At 40.1% G+C, this 20,133-nt stretch overlaps 1 protein-coding gene across 1 annotated transcript in view; it reads left to right on the forward strand.

The window, feature by feature from the left end:
- Window positions 1-20,133, forward strand: part of PLCE1 (phospholipase C epsilon 1) — a 340,613-nt gene that overhangs the window by 38,083 nt on the left and 282,397 nt on the right. Inside the window, 1 exon segment of the mRNA XM_030568608.1 lies at window positions 1,475-3,022. Within this exon segment, the coding sequence (XP_030424468.1) occupies window positions 1,787-3,022 (1,236 nt within the window). The 5' untranslated portion in view covers window positions 1,475-1,786.

Consider the following 20,133-nt stretch of genomic DNA (forward strand, 5'->3'; position numbering starts at 1 on the left):
ACACATTCAGTATATCATAACCTTTAATGATACCTTACATGAGTCATCTTGCATAAAGTACATCTCAGTTATGTCCATACCATAAGCATATTTACATAACGACTATGAAGCGTAATATCACAGTGGCCATGTCATGTTCCATTAGATCTCTTCTCTGGCTTTTCCTCCTTCATACCAAGTTCAATCCTCAGTCCTTGCCCTCAAGTTCCTGCACAACTGTCTTTTTACTTTTCTTTCACATCTCCTCTGCTGTACCAGTGGTAGCAGCCTTGATGCAAGACACTTGACTAGAAGAAATGAGTTACCTCGTAGTGGCAAGGTTTAAGGGCAATTAAGGATAGTCATGTAATCTTTAAAAAAAAAAAAAAAAAAACCCTGGTAGGGCATGATTATTCCATGTGTGTTGTAACTTCCCCCCTACTGTGTGTCTATCTCTAATTTTGATGAAAAGAATCAATTATTTTTCAAAGGACATCAATAATTAAACTTTTCTGAAAATATTTTACCAAATTTAGTGATAAGTAACCCCTAAAATAATTCTGAAAGATACAATATAAAAAAATGTATTTTTCACTTTGTTTATATTATGCATGTTCAATTTCACAGTTTCACCCCATACAGTCAAATTTTCCTGTTTGTGTTTATTTTCATACAATAGTGTGGAGAAGAACATGTTTTAAAATAAGAAAATGTGGTTGTAAAACCGTAAATATTGATGGAGGGAGTTTAAGGGGATGTCTATACAGCAAAAAGGCCTGTGGCAGTGAGTCTTCAAGCCCGATCAACTGATTTGGGCTTGCAGGGCTCATACTACGGGCTGGAGCCCAGGTTCTGAAACCCAAGCCCAGACATCCATACTATTGTGTTTAGCCCTGCAATATAAGCCCTGCAAGCAGGAGCGGCCCCAGAGTTTCTGGCGCCCTAGGCAGAATTCGGGGGGGTGGCATTTTGTGCGCTCCCCCTGGGGCGCGTGGGAGCTTCTGGTTCCACTCCCATCGCGCCGCCGAGGAAGGACCCTCCGCTGAAATGCTGCAGGCGACAGTGGCAGTCATTGAGCTGCTCAATTGCCGGCCGCTGTTTTCCGCAGCACGTCGGCAGAAGGTCCTTCTTCGGCGGTGTGACGGGAGCGGAACCAGAAGCTCCTGTGCGCCCGGTGGGGAGCGCACAAAATGCTGCCCCTTGAATCCTAGCACCCTATGTGACCGCCTAGGGTCGCCTAAGGGAAGCGCCAGCCCTTCCTGCAAGCCCAAGTTAGTTGACCTGAGCTCTGAGGCTTGCTGCTGCTCGTTGTGTAGATGTTCCCTAAGACAGATACTTCCTGAAACTATTTTCAACTTATTTTTTTTCAGATCATTAGATCTCAAGTTGACTGTGTCCTCTTAACATTCTATGAACAGCTTTTACATACTATTTCTTGTTGTTATGACTATGCATTTCATACCATGGAATTTAACACATTGTCTTTTTCTTGCAGGAAACTAATTACTATTGGATTTTATATGGTGAGATACATCTTTGTGATGGATTATATGTTCAAATATGCTCTTTTTCTACAAACTGTAGCAACAAACAGTACCCTGTGTATGACAGAGATGCTGACAGTGGAAAGAAAATCGTCAACTGGCAATATCACATTTAAAAACTGCTTTAAGAAAATCTGTAGTTCACATCAGTAATCCACAGCTGGTAAAGCTTTGTAGTTCGTAATAAAGGATTCAGTGTGTTTTTACACAGTGTGTCTGCACTGATAATTTAGCACTGGATTTTCATACACTGAAATCATGGTATGATTATCAGTAGGAAAAACAGAATATTATCTAAAAACTGTGTCAAAATGACCTCTGAGGAAATGGCAGCTTCTGTACTTGTGTCTGTGGCACAGGGTAAAATGATACCTGCTCAGTCAGCTGGAGATGAAAATAGTGAAAATGCTTTGGACACCAATGTTATAAAAAGACATATTGCTAATCAAGGAAGGCAGACTACGCATACTTTCTCGTACTTACACAGACTTAAAGAAGAACATCTTCAGGGCTCGCTGCCCAAAATTTTCTCTTTGGCAAATGGAGAAGAAATGACAGATAACAGGAGTAATGAAAACTTCTGGGAGAAAAACACATGCATGGAGTTTCTTAACATGAATTGCAACATTATAAAGAAAAAATACAAGAGCAATGTTCCGCATAACAAGTTACATAAATCATGTGATTCTTTAGCAGAAGAACACACATGCTTGGAAACTGGAATTTCTACTTCACAGGAAAGGACCATGTTTGCTGAAATTCAGTTGAAGATGGATGGACCTTCAGTAGAGATGAAGTCAAGAAACCAGTCAGTGGTAAATAAAAGTGGCACCGATGATGTTGATAATGTAACAGTGTTTCACTTTCGCTATGCTAGTGAAGGAAATATATCAAAAGCTTTGTGCACACTACACAACAGCTTCATTTTGGGTGATTGTTTACAGCATGTAAATCTTGGTGATGATCACACCAGCGATTCAACAGCCTGCACTTGTAAATTAATGGAATTGACAAATGATTGTGACAATAAAAATGGACAACAGTTGTGTGATAACTGTGACACTTTAAGGGACAAGTATTTATGTGTCGAAAGAGCAGCACGAAAAGTTAGAGTGGCGTGCTCAAGTCACAGCTTCTATGGTGGTAATTTTACTGGAAAAATGCCCTCAAAGCCCTTTCTGAGTCATTTTGAAGATTGCAGTGATAACTGTGAAGAAGGGATGGAGGAGTTTTATAGAAACAAAAAGGAACGTTCCACTTTACTAATCAGACGTTTTTGTAAAAATGATAAGGAGGTTAAAAAATCAGTTTATACGGGAACCAGGGCAATTGTTAGGACTTTACCTTCAGGGCATATTGGAGATGTTGCTTGGGACTATGTGGAGCAGAGGAGAAACAAGAGTGACTTAAAGCATTGTAGGATTATCGCAAAACATGTAACTATTCAAGCCCTAAGTCAGAAATTAAATTCTGATCTTGTGAAATCGATATGGTGTGAGGTAAGCTTTTAATATGTTTTTTCATGTAAACATGTACTGAACTGATGTTTTGATTTAACAAAATTATTACATAGTTTTATTGTTTAAGCTCTTGAAGAGGGTGTCAAACTAATGATTTAACTAACACAAACCTTGTAGATAAGACATAATACAGCCACAACCACTATGCAAAAACAAGCTTTTATTATGAATAACATTTAAGATGCATTTTATGATTGTCTGTTGGTACCAACTAGCATAACAATATGTTTATTAAGTCTTCCATTTTCTATGTTGAACACTCCTTTTTAGAAGGGTTTGTCTCATCCTTAAACTCATTTTGTCTAAAAACTGGCACAAGAGTTTCTAATCAGGGGTGCAATAAAAATAAATGATCCATTTTTATGAACTTTCTAAAAATGAAAGAGACATTCTTAATGTTTCAAAATTATTTTTTTTTACAATTTTCACACTAATACTATAATGTTCCATGATATGAATTGATATAGCACAATTGTAGTGAAACAATACAGGTTGCAGTAATAAGTATTTTAAAAAAAATCTAGATATTTCATCTGAATTTTCATGTTTGAACATTACATATAAATAACTATATCTTTATAATGTAGATTATGACAGTTGCATACTGTGTATTGATATATATGGTGTCTTAACTTACATTCTATTGACTAAATATCATTCTAAGCCTTCATCCACAATTAATACGAACTCATAAAAAGTTGTAGAAATGATATGGCACTTCCAAAATAAATAATATTAATTGTGAAGTACTTTTACATCATGCTGTTCAAAGTTCTGCAGTTCCATCACTATAGAACTGGAAGCAGAAACTGCACTTGGCAATGGAATTTATAAAAAAGCTTTTTTTTCACAATATTGCTAACAAAATGCCATTTTAGAATGGAAGATTAAAGTGTTTTTCTTTGGTATCAGGTTCAGCCAGCATCTAATGTCGGTGTTGCTGGGTATTTGACTTCACTTTGCCAACCATATGCTGCCATGACATTTAAAATAATTTAAAAGTCAGTTGTAATAAGTTTATATAAAATGAACTCTGATTATATTAATCATAGCATTACTCTTTAGTCGTGTTGACATCTGTTATTTTCATGCCACTAATATGTGTAAGTGATGTAGTATTTTGTGATTGGGCAATCATCTCAAGGGTATAAATACTGATATCAAATCCATTCTCCATTTTTGACATGGTTCTTGATTTTACAGTTTGACTAGTGAGCTGTCATTTTAACATTCACTTTGGATACCTGTGGTTCGGGCAGAATCTTAGTAAACAATATGTCCGAAGAACAACAAGTGTATCTAGATCTTGGAATGCAGCAACCAGTCACATATGGAGTAGTGGTGGAATTATTGCTACTCCAAAGGATATTGTTGCTATTGTCAGATCACTATATCAAGACTGAGAAAAGGCCATGTGACTGCCTGTTTAAAGAAAGAGTTTTAATTTCATCTTTTTTAAAAAAACAAAAACAAAACCTCTGTCCATATCCAGAAAAAGTGGAAGAAGTTTTCAAAGGCAACTAACTGGCATTTTTGACTTTGAAAATCTTCTCCAGTGTGTGTGTGAGTAATTCTCCTGCAGTAGTCCATATTGCATTTAAATATTATTTATTCTCATTCATTATTCAGTCGCATTTTCCTGGTATAATTTACACTTCCTATATACTTTCATTTTACTTTTTTCTAAATTATTTGAAGTGTTGAAGAAAAAATAAATTTGAAATACATTTATAGGGACTTCTAATTTTTGTTTCACATATCATATGGGAGAGGGTGAGCACTTTCTTTTTGTCCCTGATTTAAGTACTTAAGCATGTGAGTACTCCATAGGATTTAAGTGCGTTGCTGAATTGGGGGTGTGGAGCAAGCTGTTCCAGCTCACTACTGTGTAGAGAAATTTTCCTCAATTTCCTGAATAAGGTTTTTAAAGGAAAGCCAAAAATAAAATGAAAGACCTAGAGGTTTTCACCTTGTTTGTCTGTGCCTGACTTTTTGTTGGATCTCCGAAGTTACTGATTTGTTTACAGTTGAGTTAAGCAATTTTCCTGTGTTATGCTTGTATCTTCTTCTTTAATGAATTCTCCTATTCCTATGTTCATGAAGACTCTAAAAAGAATATAAGATAAAGAAATAAAGAAAATGTATCAGTAGAACTTTTTACATAAGCTTTTGCTTCTTTTTATGCTTGGCTGAAGTTATGAGAGAGATGAAGAAAATGGTATTTCTCAAAGCTTAGTTATTTATCCAGTATCTGAATGCTATTTTAGTGAGTTGGCCATGAACAGATATTGTACATCCAAAGTAGAGGAAGTCATCAACTCTTCCATATTCTTCTTCATCAATCACATATGTGCCTGTATTGACAGCATTCTCTCCTGCCTCCATAATTTTGGTCTTCTGTGTACTGACACACAATCCCAGTGTGTAGTTTCTGCTTTTATGCTCATAAAGAGTCTTTTTTTTTTTCATTTTGTCCAAGTTGGTATCTAGTATGACAATATCATCTGCAAAACCTAAGTTTGACAGCTTATTTCTTGCCCAAACAATACCATTGTCGTTGGCAGCAGCTGTCACTCTACTCATCAGAGTCTGTGATGTGCAGAAGAGAAGTGTGGATAATTATGCAATAGCAATTTTTAAGCATTCCATGTCTACGCTTTCTGTCCAAATGCAACCTGCAGACTAGTCATACAACGCTTTCATCAAATTCACATCTTTGCTGGAATTCCAGAGTGCCTCAGGATCTTCCAGCAGGCTTCTGTTGACACCATATTAAACACTTCCATAAAAATCAAGGAAGTTAAAAACCACCTTCTGCTGGTATTCTAGGCTTTTCTCAAGTCTTGTTGTGGTGAAAATCTGGTCTTGATACGACCTACTGGATTGACATCCAGTCTGATCTTCCCTGAGTATTTAATCAACAGCAGTTTTCACCATATTCAAAATGATAATGCAGAATGTTTCACCAGGTACAGATAATGTTATCTCTCCAGTTATCACAAATAAGCTGGCTCCCCTCACCCTCGCTTGGGAATTTTGCAGATACACCTTTTGTCTTATCTTTAGGACAGGTCTAGGATTCCTAAACCATTCTATACAATCTGCAGGTGCAGTTAATCATCACTTCCTCCCCATCTTTTAATGTTTTGGAATCTATCTTATCATAGTCTTGTGTTTTACCTCTCTCTTCAGTTAGTTTATGACTTTAGTTACTTCCTCAAAGACAATTACTTTTAGTGATATAAGTTGTCTGCTATTTCTTCACATTTCTCTGTGTTAGTGTTCTGGCTGATTAAGGGCAGCTGGAAATGTTTCGTCTAATGGGCTCTCTACCTTTCCTTTGTGTCTAAAATTATACCATCTCAAGTCTTCACAAGGCCACAACGGTTTGAGAATTAAGTCAGTTTTACAGATACTAGTAAAACCTTTTTAGAATCCCCTCTCTCGTATGCCACCTCAGCTTCTCTTGCTTTAGTGTCCAACAGTAGTGTTCTCCAGCTTCTTCTAATGGTAACACTTTCAAGCTGTTTCTGGGAGAAGTTATCATTGGATTTCCATATCAATTTGCTTTTCCTTGCGTGGAAATAATGTACTCATAATGCAAAGATTGCATGGACCATAGAATTTAACTAAATGTTCTCCATTGTCAATCTGCCCTGGCATGCCATGTCTGCCCATAATGTGTTCATATTCAGTATTATCATCACCAGCCTGTGTTATCCTCATCGGGATGTTTAAAAGCAATGTCATCTTTATTGGTCTGACTAAGGACATGCTGCAGTTTTTCATGGAAACAGTTTTTGACCTGTTCATCATTGTCACTTGTTGGCATATAACACTGAACAGCTGTGACTTTTGCATGGTTCATCACAAAGCAAGCAGTTAGTATTCTTGAGTTTACAGGTTCCCATTCCTTCAGTGCTTTAGATTCCTTGCTGAATAATATATCTAAGGCTTCCCAGTGTTTTTTGTCATCTTGTCTTCCAGAATATAAAACATTCATGCTTTTCAATGATGATTTGCCTTGTCCAGTGCCTCATCTCATTCAGTCCAAGTATACGCAGGCAAATATTTTCATTTCTCTGTAACTTGAGTCCTACCTGTGCTCCAAAGTGATCTAATATTCCAATATCCAATTCTTGTGTTAACCTTAGCTGTGAAGATACCTTGTTTCACTTTCACTATGATGATGATTCTCCATCATCATAGTGTTGGCTGGTTGGCCAGTACTATCTTGTCTTGTGTCCAGCAGACTGTGGTTCTCTATAGTTGATTTGTATTAGCAAGTTTGTGACAGACTCATCTTGTCTCTGGGGTGATTCTGTAATAAGAGAGAGTATTTTTATATGATCAGGTTGTTAGCCTGACTCTCAACCCCCTACCAGAAAGACTGGTGGACTGCCTTTAGTCTGGCTTCTACCTTTCGAACCATCTGGCTTTGGTAACCCTACTGGGAGCTTTGCTTGAAGCAGCATTTAACATCTTCTGGAAACGTCATACTGTGCAGCTACAGAAGGACTCTGCTATTGGCAGCAGAATTCCTGCCTCTGCTTGGTACCCAAAGCCCCCCTCTCAAGGGGAATATTGAAGGAAAATTCCATAGCAATGATCTCATGGAGTTCCTGTACCTCTCCCGCAGGTGTCTTTTTATAGGAGGCTACAATTGGCTCCCAATTTGGTATTTTATTGTGAAGGGATTTTAAAAAGTGCTATAATTCTGAGAAATCTCATTTTTCCACACCTTAAAACAGTATTTTATTTCACAAACCAATATATGCCTTAAAAGAAAAATGTTTTTTGTTCTGAAGATTGTGTTTATTTGACTTCATAAAAATATCTAAGATTCCTTGTAGTTAAGGATAGAGTGATTTTTACCTATTTAGAAATCAGAGATCAGTCTTCTCTACTAAAACTTCTCACCTGCTGGATGTTAGAACTTTTTCATTTAAAAATATGTAAAATTACCTCACTGTACCATACAGTGTTGCTCTGTGGTAAGGTTCACTAATGTTATGTCCCCAGTCATAAATAATGAAAGTATGCAGATGTCTGTACTTATGTATGACTTGGTAGATGGGCCACATTCCAATGAGGGAATGAGTCTGACCACATATTTACACAAATCTAGTGAGTGAATGTCAAGTTATGTATCTTTTCACTTAACAGACATTAGCTGAGATCAGATCACATTGTCACTTGCTCATTTAAGGAATGGGTGTATTTTAAATTTCTTGTAGGCATTTCTACCTTCAGTTATTAGAGTCCATCTCCTTTTACATGCACACTGCTTTCCCTGACCTTTCTGCCACTGCCACAATCAGTGTATATAGTGCAAGATGTTGAACATTTTGGTTGTGCAGATTTAATTTTAATTTATGGTCACACATCTACAAATTCAAGAAAAGTATCAGCAATACATAAAATTGTCATACAAAAGTAGTTTAAAAACAGACAAAATAAGAAAATAAAATGTTCAGTAAAATTTCCAGAATAATTATTGCAAAAGTGAGTAGCTTTTTTGCTCTAGGACTGAAGACCAGACACAACAGTGACCTAAATCTGCAAATTTCACTGTTCCCCAACCTATCACCTTCCACATGATGGTTTCTGATATTTCCTTTACTTATCCTATTCTGTAATTGACCTATTGTGCATAGTATTCAACAAGCATTCCTAGTATCTTTTTTATAAAAGTGTAGTAAAAAGTTGTTCTATAATATTGCTCGTTTCTTTATTATAGTATCCTTAATAGATGTTTTCCTATACCTGGAAATGAACTGTGTACTAGCCAAGTGTTTTTAATACATTTACTGAGTTTAAAAAAAAATTAAAATCAATCTTAGAGGGAAATGATAGCCAATAAATTAACGTGCTTTTTTTCCCATACTTTTTTCCCCTTGGTTCACTCTGAGTATGCATGTTTTGTTGGAACAATTGAGTGAACATCAGTATAGTCTTTTGAATAAGAAAATCAGAGCACTTATCCACACCAGTGAGATTGCCTTGTCATGGTAGAATAGCTGTGCCACTCAGCATAGTGCTGTCTGTGGTCTGTGGAACATGTGGGTACCATTGATAAGTATCTCTTTGCATGTTTGTTTCAGTGTTGGTTTGGAAAAGGCACTGTATTGTCTTGCTAAAAATGTTCCTGTTTGCTTGGACTACTGTAGTGTTAATAAGAGATGTAAGAAGGTGAGTTGAGGCTTCAGATGTATAGATAATATGGAAATTATTAGTTTCCTTGTATAGTGTATGGCTGCTCTTTGTGTATATTCCATGTACAGGTCTGCTTGTCCAACAGATACCTACATATAAATAGGAGATATCAATGTTCAGTCACCACATATGTTTAGTTCTCCCTTTTTATTTAGTGTATAATCTCTGTAGTGACGAGTAAAATGGAAAGAGGCTCCATTCAGTTATAGTCTACCTGTCACAGCATCTTGGATATGGAATATGAAGTCCTGTTGTTCTAGACCAGTGGTTTTCAGACTGCAGGTCGTGACTCAGTACTGGGTCACGGAATGGGTGACCGGGCCATTAAAAGTTCCATTGGTGGTGCTGTCTGGCTAAGGCAGTCTAGTTCCTACCACTTCTGACACTGCGCTGCGCCTCAGAAGCAGCCAGCAGCAGGTCTGGCTCCAGCAGCAGGTCTGGGGGCTGGCCAATGGGAGCTGTGGGGTTACGGAGCCTGCGGGCGAGAGCTGCACAAAGCCGCTTGTGCGCCTCAGCCTAGGAGCCAGACCTGCTGCTGGTCGCTTCTGGGTCGCAGTATGGTCCACAGAGTCAGGACAGGCAAGAAGCCTGCCTTAGCACTCCCTTTGCACCGCTGACCGGGAGCCGCCTGAGGTAAGCCCATTCCTCAATTCCCTGCCCCAGCCTGGAGCCCCCTCCTGCAACCCAAACTCCTCCTCCCCAGCCCCACCCCAGAGCTTGCATCCCCAGCCCAGTGCCTTGAACCCTCCTGCACCCCTGCCCCAGCCCAGAGTCGCCTCCCACACGCTGAACCCCTCATTCCCGGCCCCACCCCACAGCCCTCACCCCTGCACCCCAACCCTCTGCCCCAGCCCTGAGACGCTCCCACACCCCAAACCCCTCATCTCCAGCTCCATTGGGTCACAGGCATCAACAATTTTCTTCAACTGGGTTGCTGAAAAAAAGGTTTGAAAATCACTGTTCTAGACAACATATTTCGTAACTTTTGGATGATGAAATAATGTCAATGAATTTTGTAAAACAAATAGTTCTCTTCCCACACATATTTTCTATGATGTTTGAGCCTACAAAATGCTGAGCCTACAAGATGCTTTGCATCCTAACCCCAAGGCAGCAAAGTACACACAGCATTTACTGAATTTTTAAGTGCACAAGTACTCCAACTGACTTTCAAGTTAAGCATGGACTTGCATGATTTGCTGGTTTGGGGACAGAATGCTCATCTCTTTTGGAGGAGCAATTCTTTAAACAACTAGGCACAATGCAGTTCCTGAACACAAAACCTAAAAGGTCCAAAGAGGAAAAGCTAGTGAAAACAGGATGCAAAAATGACCATTGTAATACCAGCTTGTATGTAAAGGTCTTGCACCTAACTCTGAAGACAGCGAGAGAGACATTGATTCAGTATTGCCTACTCCAAGTGTTCAAAAATCCTGAATCAGGCCCCAGAAATCTTTAAATTGGTTTGAAGATAATGGAGCTTAAAAATAACCTCATTTTAAAAAAAATTACTTTTACTTATTAAAAAAAAACCTTCGAGGTACACTCTGTTCAAGTCTTCAAGCTTTTTTTCACAGCCATGAGGGCCAAAAATTTTAAAATGAAGGCTGAGATTCTCACATATCACATGACTCCAGGACATGGGGCTTTAAGAAATACATCAAATATTTGTGAGGGTTGGCAACATTACCTGTGGTTATGCTTGGGAACGAAGTTCTAAAGTTTTCTTGAATCAAGAAAACACTATCCCTGGCTTGATTCAAGAATAGCACTGTGATGGTGCTTAATTCCCATCACCTGTAAGGCAAGGGGGATGAGCTATGCTTTGCACCTAGGAATGTTTAACTGATTGTCTCTTGGCCAGAGGAGGAGGAGCTAGGTGGTATAAGGAGCAGAGAGAGCTCCCTTGGAAGTGGAAGATCCAGGAAAGAGAAGCTAGGTGGAAGAGTTCCCTTCCAGAGTAGAGGTTTGAAGGAAAGGCCAGTAGTTGTGATTGGCTTCTGAGTTTCAGGCGTTAACCTCTGAACCCCCTTAAACCACCTTCTTAAAAGACAAGGTCTGGCTGCGTCCTGACCCAGTTTTTTTTGCCCAAAGTGGTGTCGCAATTTCACGTCAGACGATATCTTTCTACCAGTCTTCTGCCCGAAACTGCACAAGTCAGAAGAGGAACAGTGTCCACATTCCCTGGATGTAAGACGGGTCCTAGTCGTTTATATTGACAGGACAAGACCCTTTCACAAATTGATGCAGTTTTTTGTTGTGATAACGGATAGGATGAAGGGCATTCTGCTGTCAGCCTAGAGGATTTCCTCCTGGATCATGGGCAGTATCTGAGTCTGCTACGAGCAAGCAGGGATCCCTCCCCTGGCCATTGTAAAGGCTCATTCCACCCTCAGTAGCCTTCCTGGCTCATATTCCTATGCAGGACATTTGCAGGCCCATGACTTGGTCATTGGTGCATACGTTTGCATCGAACTACACCATCACCCATAGGCCAGAGATGATGACAGCTTTGGCAGAACTGTGTTGCAAGCCGCATGTCCATGAACTTTGAGCCGACTTCCAGGGATGCTGCTTGTGAGACACCTAATATGGAATTGACATAAGCAAGCACTTGAAGAAGAAAAAAATTATCTGCCTTTCATAACTGTTCTTTGAGATATGTTGCTCACGTCCATTCCATTACCCACTCTCCGTCTCTGCCCTCGGAGTTGGCAGCAAGAAGGAACTGAGAGGGTGCGAGGCCGGCAACACCTCATACACTGGTGCATAAGCATGGCGCTCCAGAGTGCACCGGAGCCGGACCTACAGATCCCATTGTGGGGGTGGGAAATCTGGCAGCAGTGCACGCGGCACATGCACACCTAACATAGTATGGACATGAGCAACAGTTATGAAAGGTAGGTAACCGTTCTATTTACATCACTGTATAATAAAAATGTAATGAAGTTGTCTGTGGAATAATATGCAGTTAAACTGTACTCGAATACAGAGGTTCCCAAACAGTTTTCTCCGAGGACCACCCGTACAGCTGCAATAGGTGCTGTGGCCCAGTATTAACATGTGTCCACTATTAACATGTGTGAGAGGGATCCCGTGGGGGCATATGCAGCTCCTTGCCTTAGCAGGAAGTAGGGCCCGTGAGAGGGTAAAGGGGCCGGACTGGTGCCACAGACAACCCTTGCTGATACCCTCTGCCTGAGCAGCCTGCTGAGTGCCTTGAGCTGGTCACCTGGCAGCTTTTACCAGCAACCTAGCATGCCTCTCAGGGACCCCTTCTGGGGAGCGAGGGAAGGGCTTAGGGCCTGCCAGTGCACTCACTGTCGATCCTCAATTCCTGGAGGTACTCCAGGGGGCTGAACAGCCATGGATCGTGGGGTGCAGCGTCTCACAACAGGAATGGCCGCGAACTCTCCAGCCTCCCTGGGAGTTGTTGCTTCTCTGGGGTGGCCCCTTCTTCTGGCCCGGTGCCTCTGCTTCACCCTCTGCCACCTGCCAGGGACGCTGGACTCCTTCGGCCCTGAGCAGGGGCCGCTGCCACTCTGCCAATGTGTACCGTTTGGGAGGGGGGAACCTCCCCAAATCTGCTGATGGCGGACTGTCATAAACAGATAGCTAAGGGTTAATGTCTCTTTCACCTGAAGCACCTGACCAGAGGACCAATCAGGAAACCGGATTTTTTCAACTTTGGGTGGAGGGAATTTTGTGTCTGGGGTCTTTGTTTTCTGGCTGCCTGCTTTCTCTGAGCTTTGGAGAAGTAGTTCTGTTTTCTAATCTTTTGTTTCTAAGTGTAAGGACAAAGAGATCAGATAGTAAGTTATATGGTTTCTTTTCTTTGGTATTTGCATGAATATAAGTGCTGGAGTGCTTTGATTTGTATTCTTTTTGAATAAGGCTGTTTATTCAATATTCTTTTAAGCAATTGACCCTGTATTCGTCATCTTAATACAGAGAGACCATTTGTATTTTTTCTTTCTTTTTTATATAAAGCTTTCTTTTAAGACCTGTTGGAGTTTTTCTTTACTTCAGGGAAATTGAGTCTGTACTCACCAGGGAATTGGTGGGAGGAAGAAATCAGGGGAGATCGGTGTGTGTTGAATTGGCTAGCCTGATTTTGCATTCCCTCTGGGGGAATAGGAAAGTCCTTTTTGTTTCCGGGAACGGAGAGGGGGAGTCCCTCTGTTTGGATTCACAGAGCTTGTGTCTGTGTATCTCTCCAGGAGCACCTGGGGGGGGGGAAGGGAAAGGATTATTTCCCTTTGTTGTGAGACTCCAGGGATTTGGGTCTTGGGGTCCCCAGGGAAGGTTTTTCAGGGGGACCAGAGTGCCCCAAAACACTCTAATTTTTTGGGTGGTGGCAGCAAGTACCAGGTCCAAGCTGGTGACTAAGCTTGGAGGTTTTCATGCTAACCCCCATATTTTGGACGCTAAGGTCCAAATCAGGGGGCTGAACAGCCATGGATCGTGGGGTCCAGCGTCTCACAACAGGAATGGCCGCGAACTCTCTAGCCTCCCTGGGAGTTGTTGCTTCTCTGGGGTGGCCCCTTCTTCTGGCCCGGTGCCTCTGCTTCACCCTCTGCCACCTGCCAGGGACGCTGGACTCCTTCGGCCCTGAGCAGGGGCCGCTGCCACTCTGCCAATGTGTACCGTTTGGGAGGGGGGAACCTCCCCAAATCCGCTGATGGCGGACCATCCCGGATTGTGTTGCAGCCTATCTTTGGGCCACGACCCACAGTTTGGGAACCCCTGCTCTGAGTAACCATCATACCTTTCATCACAGTGCACAGCTAGAGTAAATAGGATGTATGCTCAGGGGAAGGGGTGCAGGGTTGAGGGACAGCTGCATACTGTAGTAACTTGCACTGAGCCCCTGTGCTGCAACTAAGCGAGGCTATGGCGCAGATGGTGATATGAATTGCTGCAGTCTCCCTATATAAGCTGTGGGAGAGTGGATCTCTGTTGTGACTGGGGAGTCCCCACGTACTGCCATTCCGATGATCCGCAATTTTACCCTTTTGACTTCATATTGCACAGAGCACTGGAATTCCCTGAATGGCCTTTTTTTTCTTTTTTACCCCAGTTGCCCCACACATGCATTTCCACTGTTTTAGGTCTTTTCTGATTGCAGGTGGAGCTAAAGAATTTGGCCCTAAACCACTAACATTTATGTTAAAACCTGTTTAGCACGAAACCTGTTATAATATATTGTTTACAGTTATTCTACTATATACATTATTTCAAAGTGTGAAAATACAGAAAAAAAAAACCAACCTACCCCGAAACCATATATAAATGGTTACGGGTTAGGGGTTGTTTTTTTTCTGTATTTTCACACTTTGAAATAACAATTTCCTCCCTACAGTCTGGAGGAGGGATTTTCATGACAATGTGGTATAAAGCAAATCTGCAAGTGCTGTTTCCCCCCTCTCTCGGGAAATTAATTTTCTTCCCTTCGTCTCCTCTGACCCTTCCATTACCATATATAAATATCTCATACTGGGAAGGGGTATTTCTAAATTTTAAAAGTAAGTTTGATATTTAGACGTTTAAAAATATTGAAGACTAGATAAAATTTTCCTTTATATCGTCTGAAACTCAAGGTGTTCTTAATCTTTTTTTAAAATTAAGAATCTGAGATCTTCAAACACATGTCTTAAAACATAGGTTCATGAACAAACATAATTAACTGGTGGTGTGGGGAGGAGAAGGGGAAGGAAGTAAAGCTCCAGCAGCAGCAACAGCAATGAAGCCAAAGGGACACAGAATGAGGTTTCTGCTTTGGCAAATGCTGTAAAAATTAAATTGAACTGGTTTAAATGAAACCCTATACTTCTATTTGCTTTGGTTAGGGTTATTCCATTTTTATGGCTTTGCTTTAGATATAGAAACTGTATACTGTTAGCATAAAATAGTCAATTGTACTACTATCATAGTTGATAGGTTTATCGATAAATTTATTTGCACTTATATGTGGTAGTATCTTAATGGCCTTCTGCTTCAAAAATATTTTGGGACAAATTTTTAACAAAAAGTTTTAGCTCTGAGCACATTCATGTATTTAGAGCCAATAGTGTGGGAGTCTTGGCAGGAGTAATAAAATATGCCTTCAGTTTTTCCAGCTTTTCTGTCCTTCCTTCTAGTGGTTATGTCTTAACTATAAAGAAGTACAGAGCTCTGTTTTAGAGAGTGTCACCTCTCAATATATTAAAAAGTTCATCTTAGGTCTTCGTAAATCAGGTTTCTGTGAATTATTTGTCAAACTTTTTAAAATTTAAAAACTTCACCTGCCTGTCAAAAGGACAGGATCTGATAAGCTATCCACTCTATTTAATATTGGTGGATAAAATCTGCTCATGAGTCAAGAAAATATTGGATATTGAAAACTGGAGTCATATATGTGAGTTTAGCAAGATCATAATGTTTTGAATTTATCTAACACACTTAATTCCAAGGCATCTCAGAAGGCTGAAGAAATTATACACCTACAAGCCTACTGAAATATTTGGGATAGATAGTCAGTGGGCATAAAGCATACTGTTAGGAAATTTAAGGCAAGGACATGTAGGAAAACCCCTATTCTTAAAAAGTGCCATGCTATCATCAGTGTCATTACAGAAAAGAATGGAGGACAACTTGAAAACTGTCTTTCCTGACATTCCATGGTGCTCCATTTCTTTACTTGTGAAAGAGTGTTTTTATCTTACTAGAATAGGAACATGTGGCTCCAGAGAGTCTAGTTAATGCAAATTATAGACCATTCTCTTCATTCTGTTTCACATTCATCCATGCACATCCATTCTCTTCAACAAGGTGGTACTCAGCATCAAGATATCAGGGTCACAGGCATAGCAGGCTCTCAATGAGCACCCTCCAAATGGTTGTGCTTGTTGATTGGGCAAGGGAACCAACAGTCTGCTACCTGAGCCTTGCAGCAGTCATACGGTAGCTGCTCAGTGCATACCATGTCTATAGCTGTGCTTTTCCTGCTCTCACTTCCAGTCCTTGCTCCAAGCCCTACTGCTCTAGCTCTATCACCAGCCTGTACCTGCTCCATTCTGGTTTGACTCCTGGTTCTGACTCTGGCTAAATCCCCGACTATGACTTCAATCTCCCCTTTGGCTTAGACTTGACTTTTGATTTTGGTTCTGACCCCCTGGCTACATCTGACTATGATTCCTGCTTAGGCTTTGGCTTCTGACCTTTGGCTTAGCTCCTTGATCCTGAATCCGGCTTCAGCCTTGGACTAGTGCCTGATCCCTGGATCTTCACTTGCCATTACCTGAACTGTCACTTCAGCCACCAGGCAAGGTCCTGCTCCACCCAGTAGGTAGACCACCCATAACCCAACAACTTATACGAGCTCCCGGAGGACAGAACTGACATTGGAAAAACAAGTAATAACAGCATAGTCCAGCAGTTAGGAACAATCACGATTAATCACAGTGGTGGTGTGCAATACTGTATAAGACATTAGGAAAGACAGAGTGTTAACATAGAATAAAACTGAACACATTGTCAAAGTTAGAATCAGGACTCACAATTTGTCAGACCACTCTGTTTATTAGTGCAGCGCTCCGCCAATAACATTCAGAATATGTGAGTGGCCATGCAAGGCCCAAACAGTCTTATTTATACAGATAAAAGAGCAGGAATTTAGACAAAGAGACAAAGAAATCAAAACAGTAAAATTCACCTGGGGGGCACAGCATGCATATCCTATTTCCTTACTAACTGTTATCGATCTAAGGCTAATGCTTCACCAATTGCCCTTAAACGGTGCAATTGTTCTATGTTAATGTCTGTATTCCTGACACCTGGTTGCAACATTCCAACAACCTTTGCTTAAAGGTACAGACAAAATTTCTTTAATCCTTTCTATTCTTACTATATAATTCATTCTACTTTCACAACATGAATGCAGCAGTCAGACACAATCATGATGACTCAGGATGGCATGGCAGCACAGAGCATTCATCAAGAATACCGGCAATAAGATAGGTCTGGAAATATAAAAATTCAGTCTCTGAGACTCATAGCTTATTGTTTTCTTAATCTGTATGCACCTAATAACTTCACCAGCAACTTGTCTGATTTTAGAAGTAATTTTCTATACAAAACATTTACCATACAATTGTTACATTTTGCATAAAATATTGTGCAAGTAGTCAGTTTCATAATACACCTCTACCCCGATATAACGCGACCCGATATAACACAAATTTGGATATAACGCAGTAAAGTAGCGCTCCAGGGGGGCAGGGCTGTGCACTCCGGCGGATCAAACCAAGTTTAATGTAACATGGTAAGATTTTTTTTTTTTGGCTCCCCAGGACAGCGTTATATCGGGGTAGAGGTGTATTTAAAAAGCACAACAGGACACAATTTTTAAAATGTAAGTCAAAAGTCAACATCTCTCATCTTTTTGATTCCTCTTCTAATCCTGCAATTTTAGTAGTCACAGTCATTCTAGCATTGGTAGAAGGGTCTGGATTCTTTTCCTCTATGGCAGAGGGAATGCCTAATTGATTCAGAGTGATGACAGGATGTCCAGCCCATAGCCATGTAGGTTATGATAGGTAATAACCACTTTAAGAAACTTTTCAATATCTGTTAAAGATTTCCTTACTGTTTATGCTTAGTCTCCACCTTCACTTGCTCTGGATCTAATTGAGCAAACTGACTTTTTTCACAGCAGTACGTTTTGAAGACCTTTTTTCAGCTTTATTTTTCAATGAGTGCGTTGATTGTTTATTAACAGCTGAGGAAAAATCCAATCTATTGGCCTCTATGCCAGGCCCTGGGGCTAGTCATTCTTGACATCTTTATTTCTGAAGCCTCTTTCATGCTTCTCCTCTTTGATGTAAGAGAGAGGCAGGAGAACCTAGGCCTGCGTCCACTCTTCTGGGTTCCAGGCCAGTGATCCTGTATGAAGTGGCTGGCAGCAATCTCTCCCAACCCCTTACAGTTTCCGTGGCATGCTTTCCTACCATGCCTCACCTGCAGACCATTCCTCAGAGTCATACCGTATGGTTGACTTCTCCAGAAGATCTGGTTTCCCAGGCTGCTTCTCACCTGTCTGTTGCTTTAGATCTCTGCTTTTGGTGGTTCCTCAGCCTCCGTTGCAACTGCTCAACTCTGTTACGAACAGGCCTTCTGAGCTACTTCTGTATGACAGGAGCTCTCCCCCTAGCCTTCCTCCTGAAGCTGAGGTCGTGGTTCAGATGATTAATAACTCACTCTTTCAGATAGCAGTTTCCCCAGCTCTCTCAAACATTGTTTATTCCCAAGATTGTTTCCTCTCTCCCAATTTTGACTAAGTCCTTGTATCTCAGGGCTGCCAAAATTTTAAAGGGTCCTGTCGTGATGGTGGGCTGACCCCCAGTCACCACTACCCTTAATGGGACAGATCACCCCAGATGATTAATTAGTAAAACATTGTTGCATTACCAGTTGTATGTAAGAGAATGTTCTTCAGTTGCATATATTCATTATTTCTTATTTTTATTTATGTGTATTACCAGAGCACTTGGAAGCCCTAGTCAAGGACTAGGACCACACTGTATGCGCTGTACAAACACAGAACAAAAAGATGGTCCCTGCTGCAGAGAGCTTACAATCTGAGTTTGAGTGAAATAATAATGGTGTCTCACTCCAGCACCTATATTTAACAGCTCTAGGTGATTTTGGAAATATTAAAAAAACAAACCCCAAAGTACAAGGATAAAAATCCAAAAATATACAAAGATCTTCCCCCACCATCCAATCGAGACTAAAATAGTATTAGCCCAAATAAGGGTCATAATGTGAACCCCCTACAGCACAGTTCTCAACTTCTTGCCATTAATAAAAGCTTGAGAAAATAGATGAGCTTTGCAGCATATCCTAAACATATCGGTTCTGTTGGATCTTTTGGGATCCTGTAGTAGAAAATGTATCACCAGCCTTCTCTATTTTAAATCAAAAGATTTAGTTTGAGTGCCTCTGTTGGTTACAGTTGTTAGTGTCACAAAACAAAATATAGGCAATTATAATTTTGATCTATTGCACATATGTAGTGTGTTCATTACTCTGTGTAACAACATTAAAAATACATGTGCTATGTAAGTAATTACTGTTGGTGTTCAAACCATAACTTTGAATTTCCTGGCTTTTATAGGTATACAGTTTCAATTTTAACATTTCAGTGAAAATTTCTGCATATCACTATTTCTTTTTTTTTTTTTTTAAAGGAACAAACAAACCCTTTGCACATTTACATAAACACATTCAGTATATTTGCTTCAATGTATACTTGAATATGGGTACAATTCCACATTCACTTGAAACTCATATTACATTAAAATAAACCCAGTTGTGTATTTCAGTAATCATGGATCCAGAAATGAAGTATTTCCATATGCAGACATTCCATTTAGTACGATCAGGCCCTATATGTATGAATCTCTCCAGCACAGTATGTTTTTTATTTTTAAAGGGAAAAGTGATGTATTGTGAATATGCAATATGAGACTTTCAAATCCAGTTTTTAAAAACACAATATGTGAAGTCAGTATTTCTCATTGAGGCCTTGGTACATGCCAAGTTTGAACTGAGTACAAAACTGCTTTTGTTATGTGGTGGGAAGGGGATAATCCAACAACCTAACTTTTTTTTTTAAAAGGTGAAGCTATTTTGGATAACAAAAATTACTAGAAGAAAATCTTTTTTTTAAATTCACTTTTAAACATGACTGTACTACCATATGGCAACAATGGTACTGTAAAACAGCAAATATTTACTCTTTCGTAAATGATTTTTACAGAAGCACTAGAAAAAAAAATAAAGTCCTGCTGGTACGTATATGGCATTCTGCAGCAATCTATCACAATAATTAA

This window comes from Gopherus evgoodei, chromosome 7, assembly GCF_007399415.2.
Source record: "Gopherus evgoodei ecotype Sinaloan lineage chromosome 7, rGopEvg1_v1.p, whole genome shotgun sequence".
Classification (NCBI taxonomy): domain Eukaryota; kingdom Metazoa; phylum Chordata; order Testudines; family Testudinidae; genus Gopherus; species Gopherus evgoodei.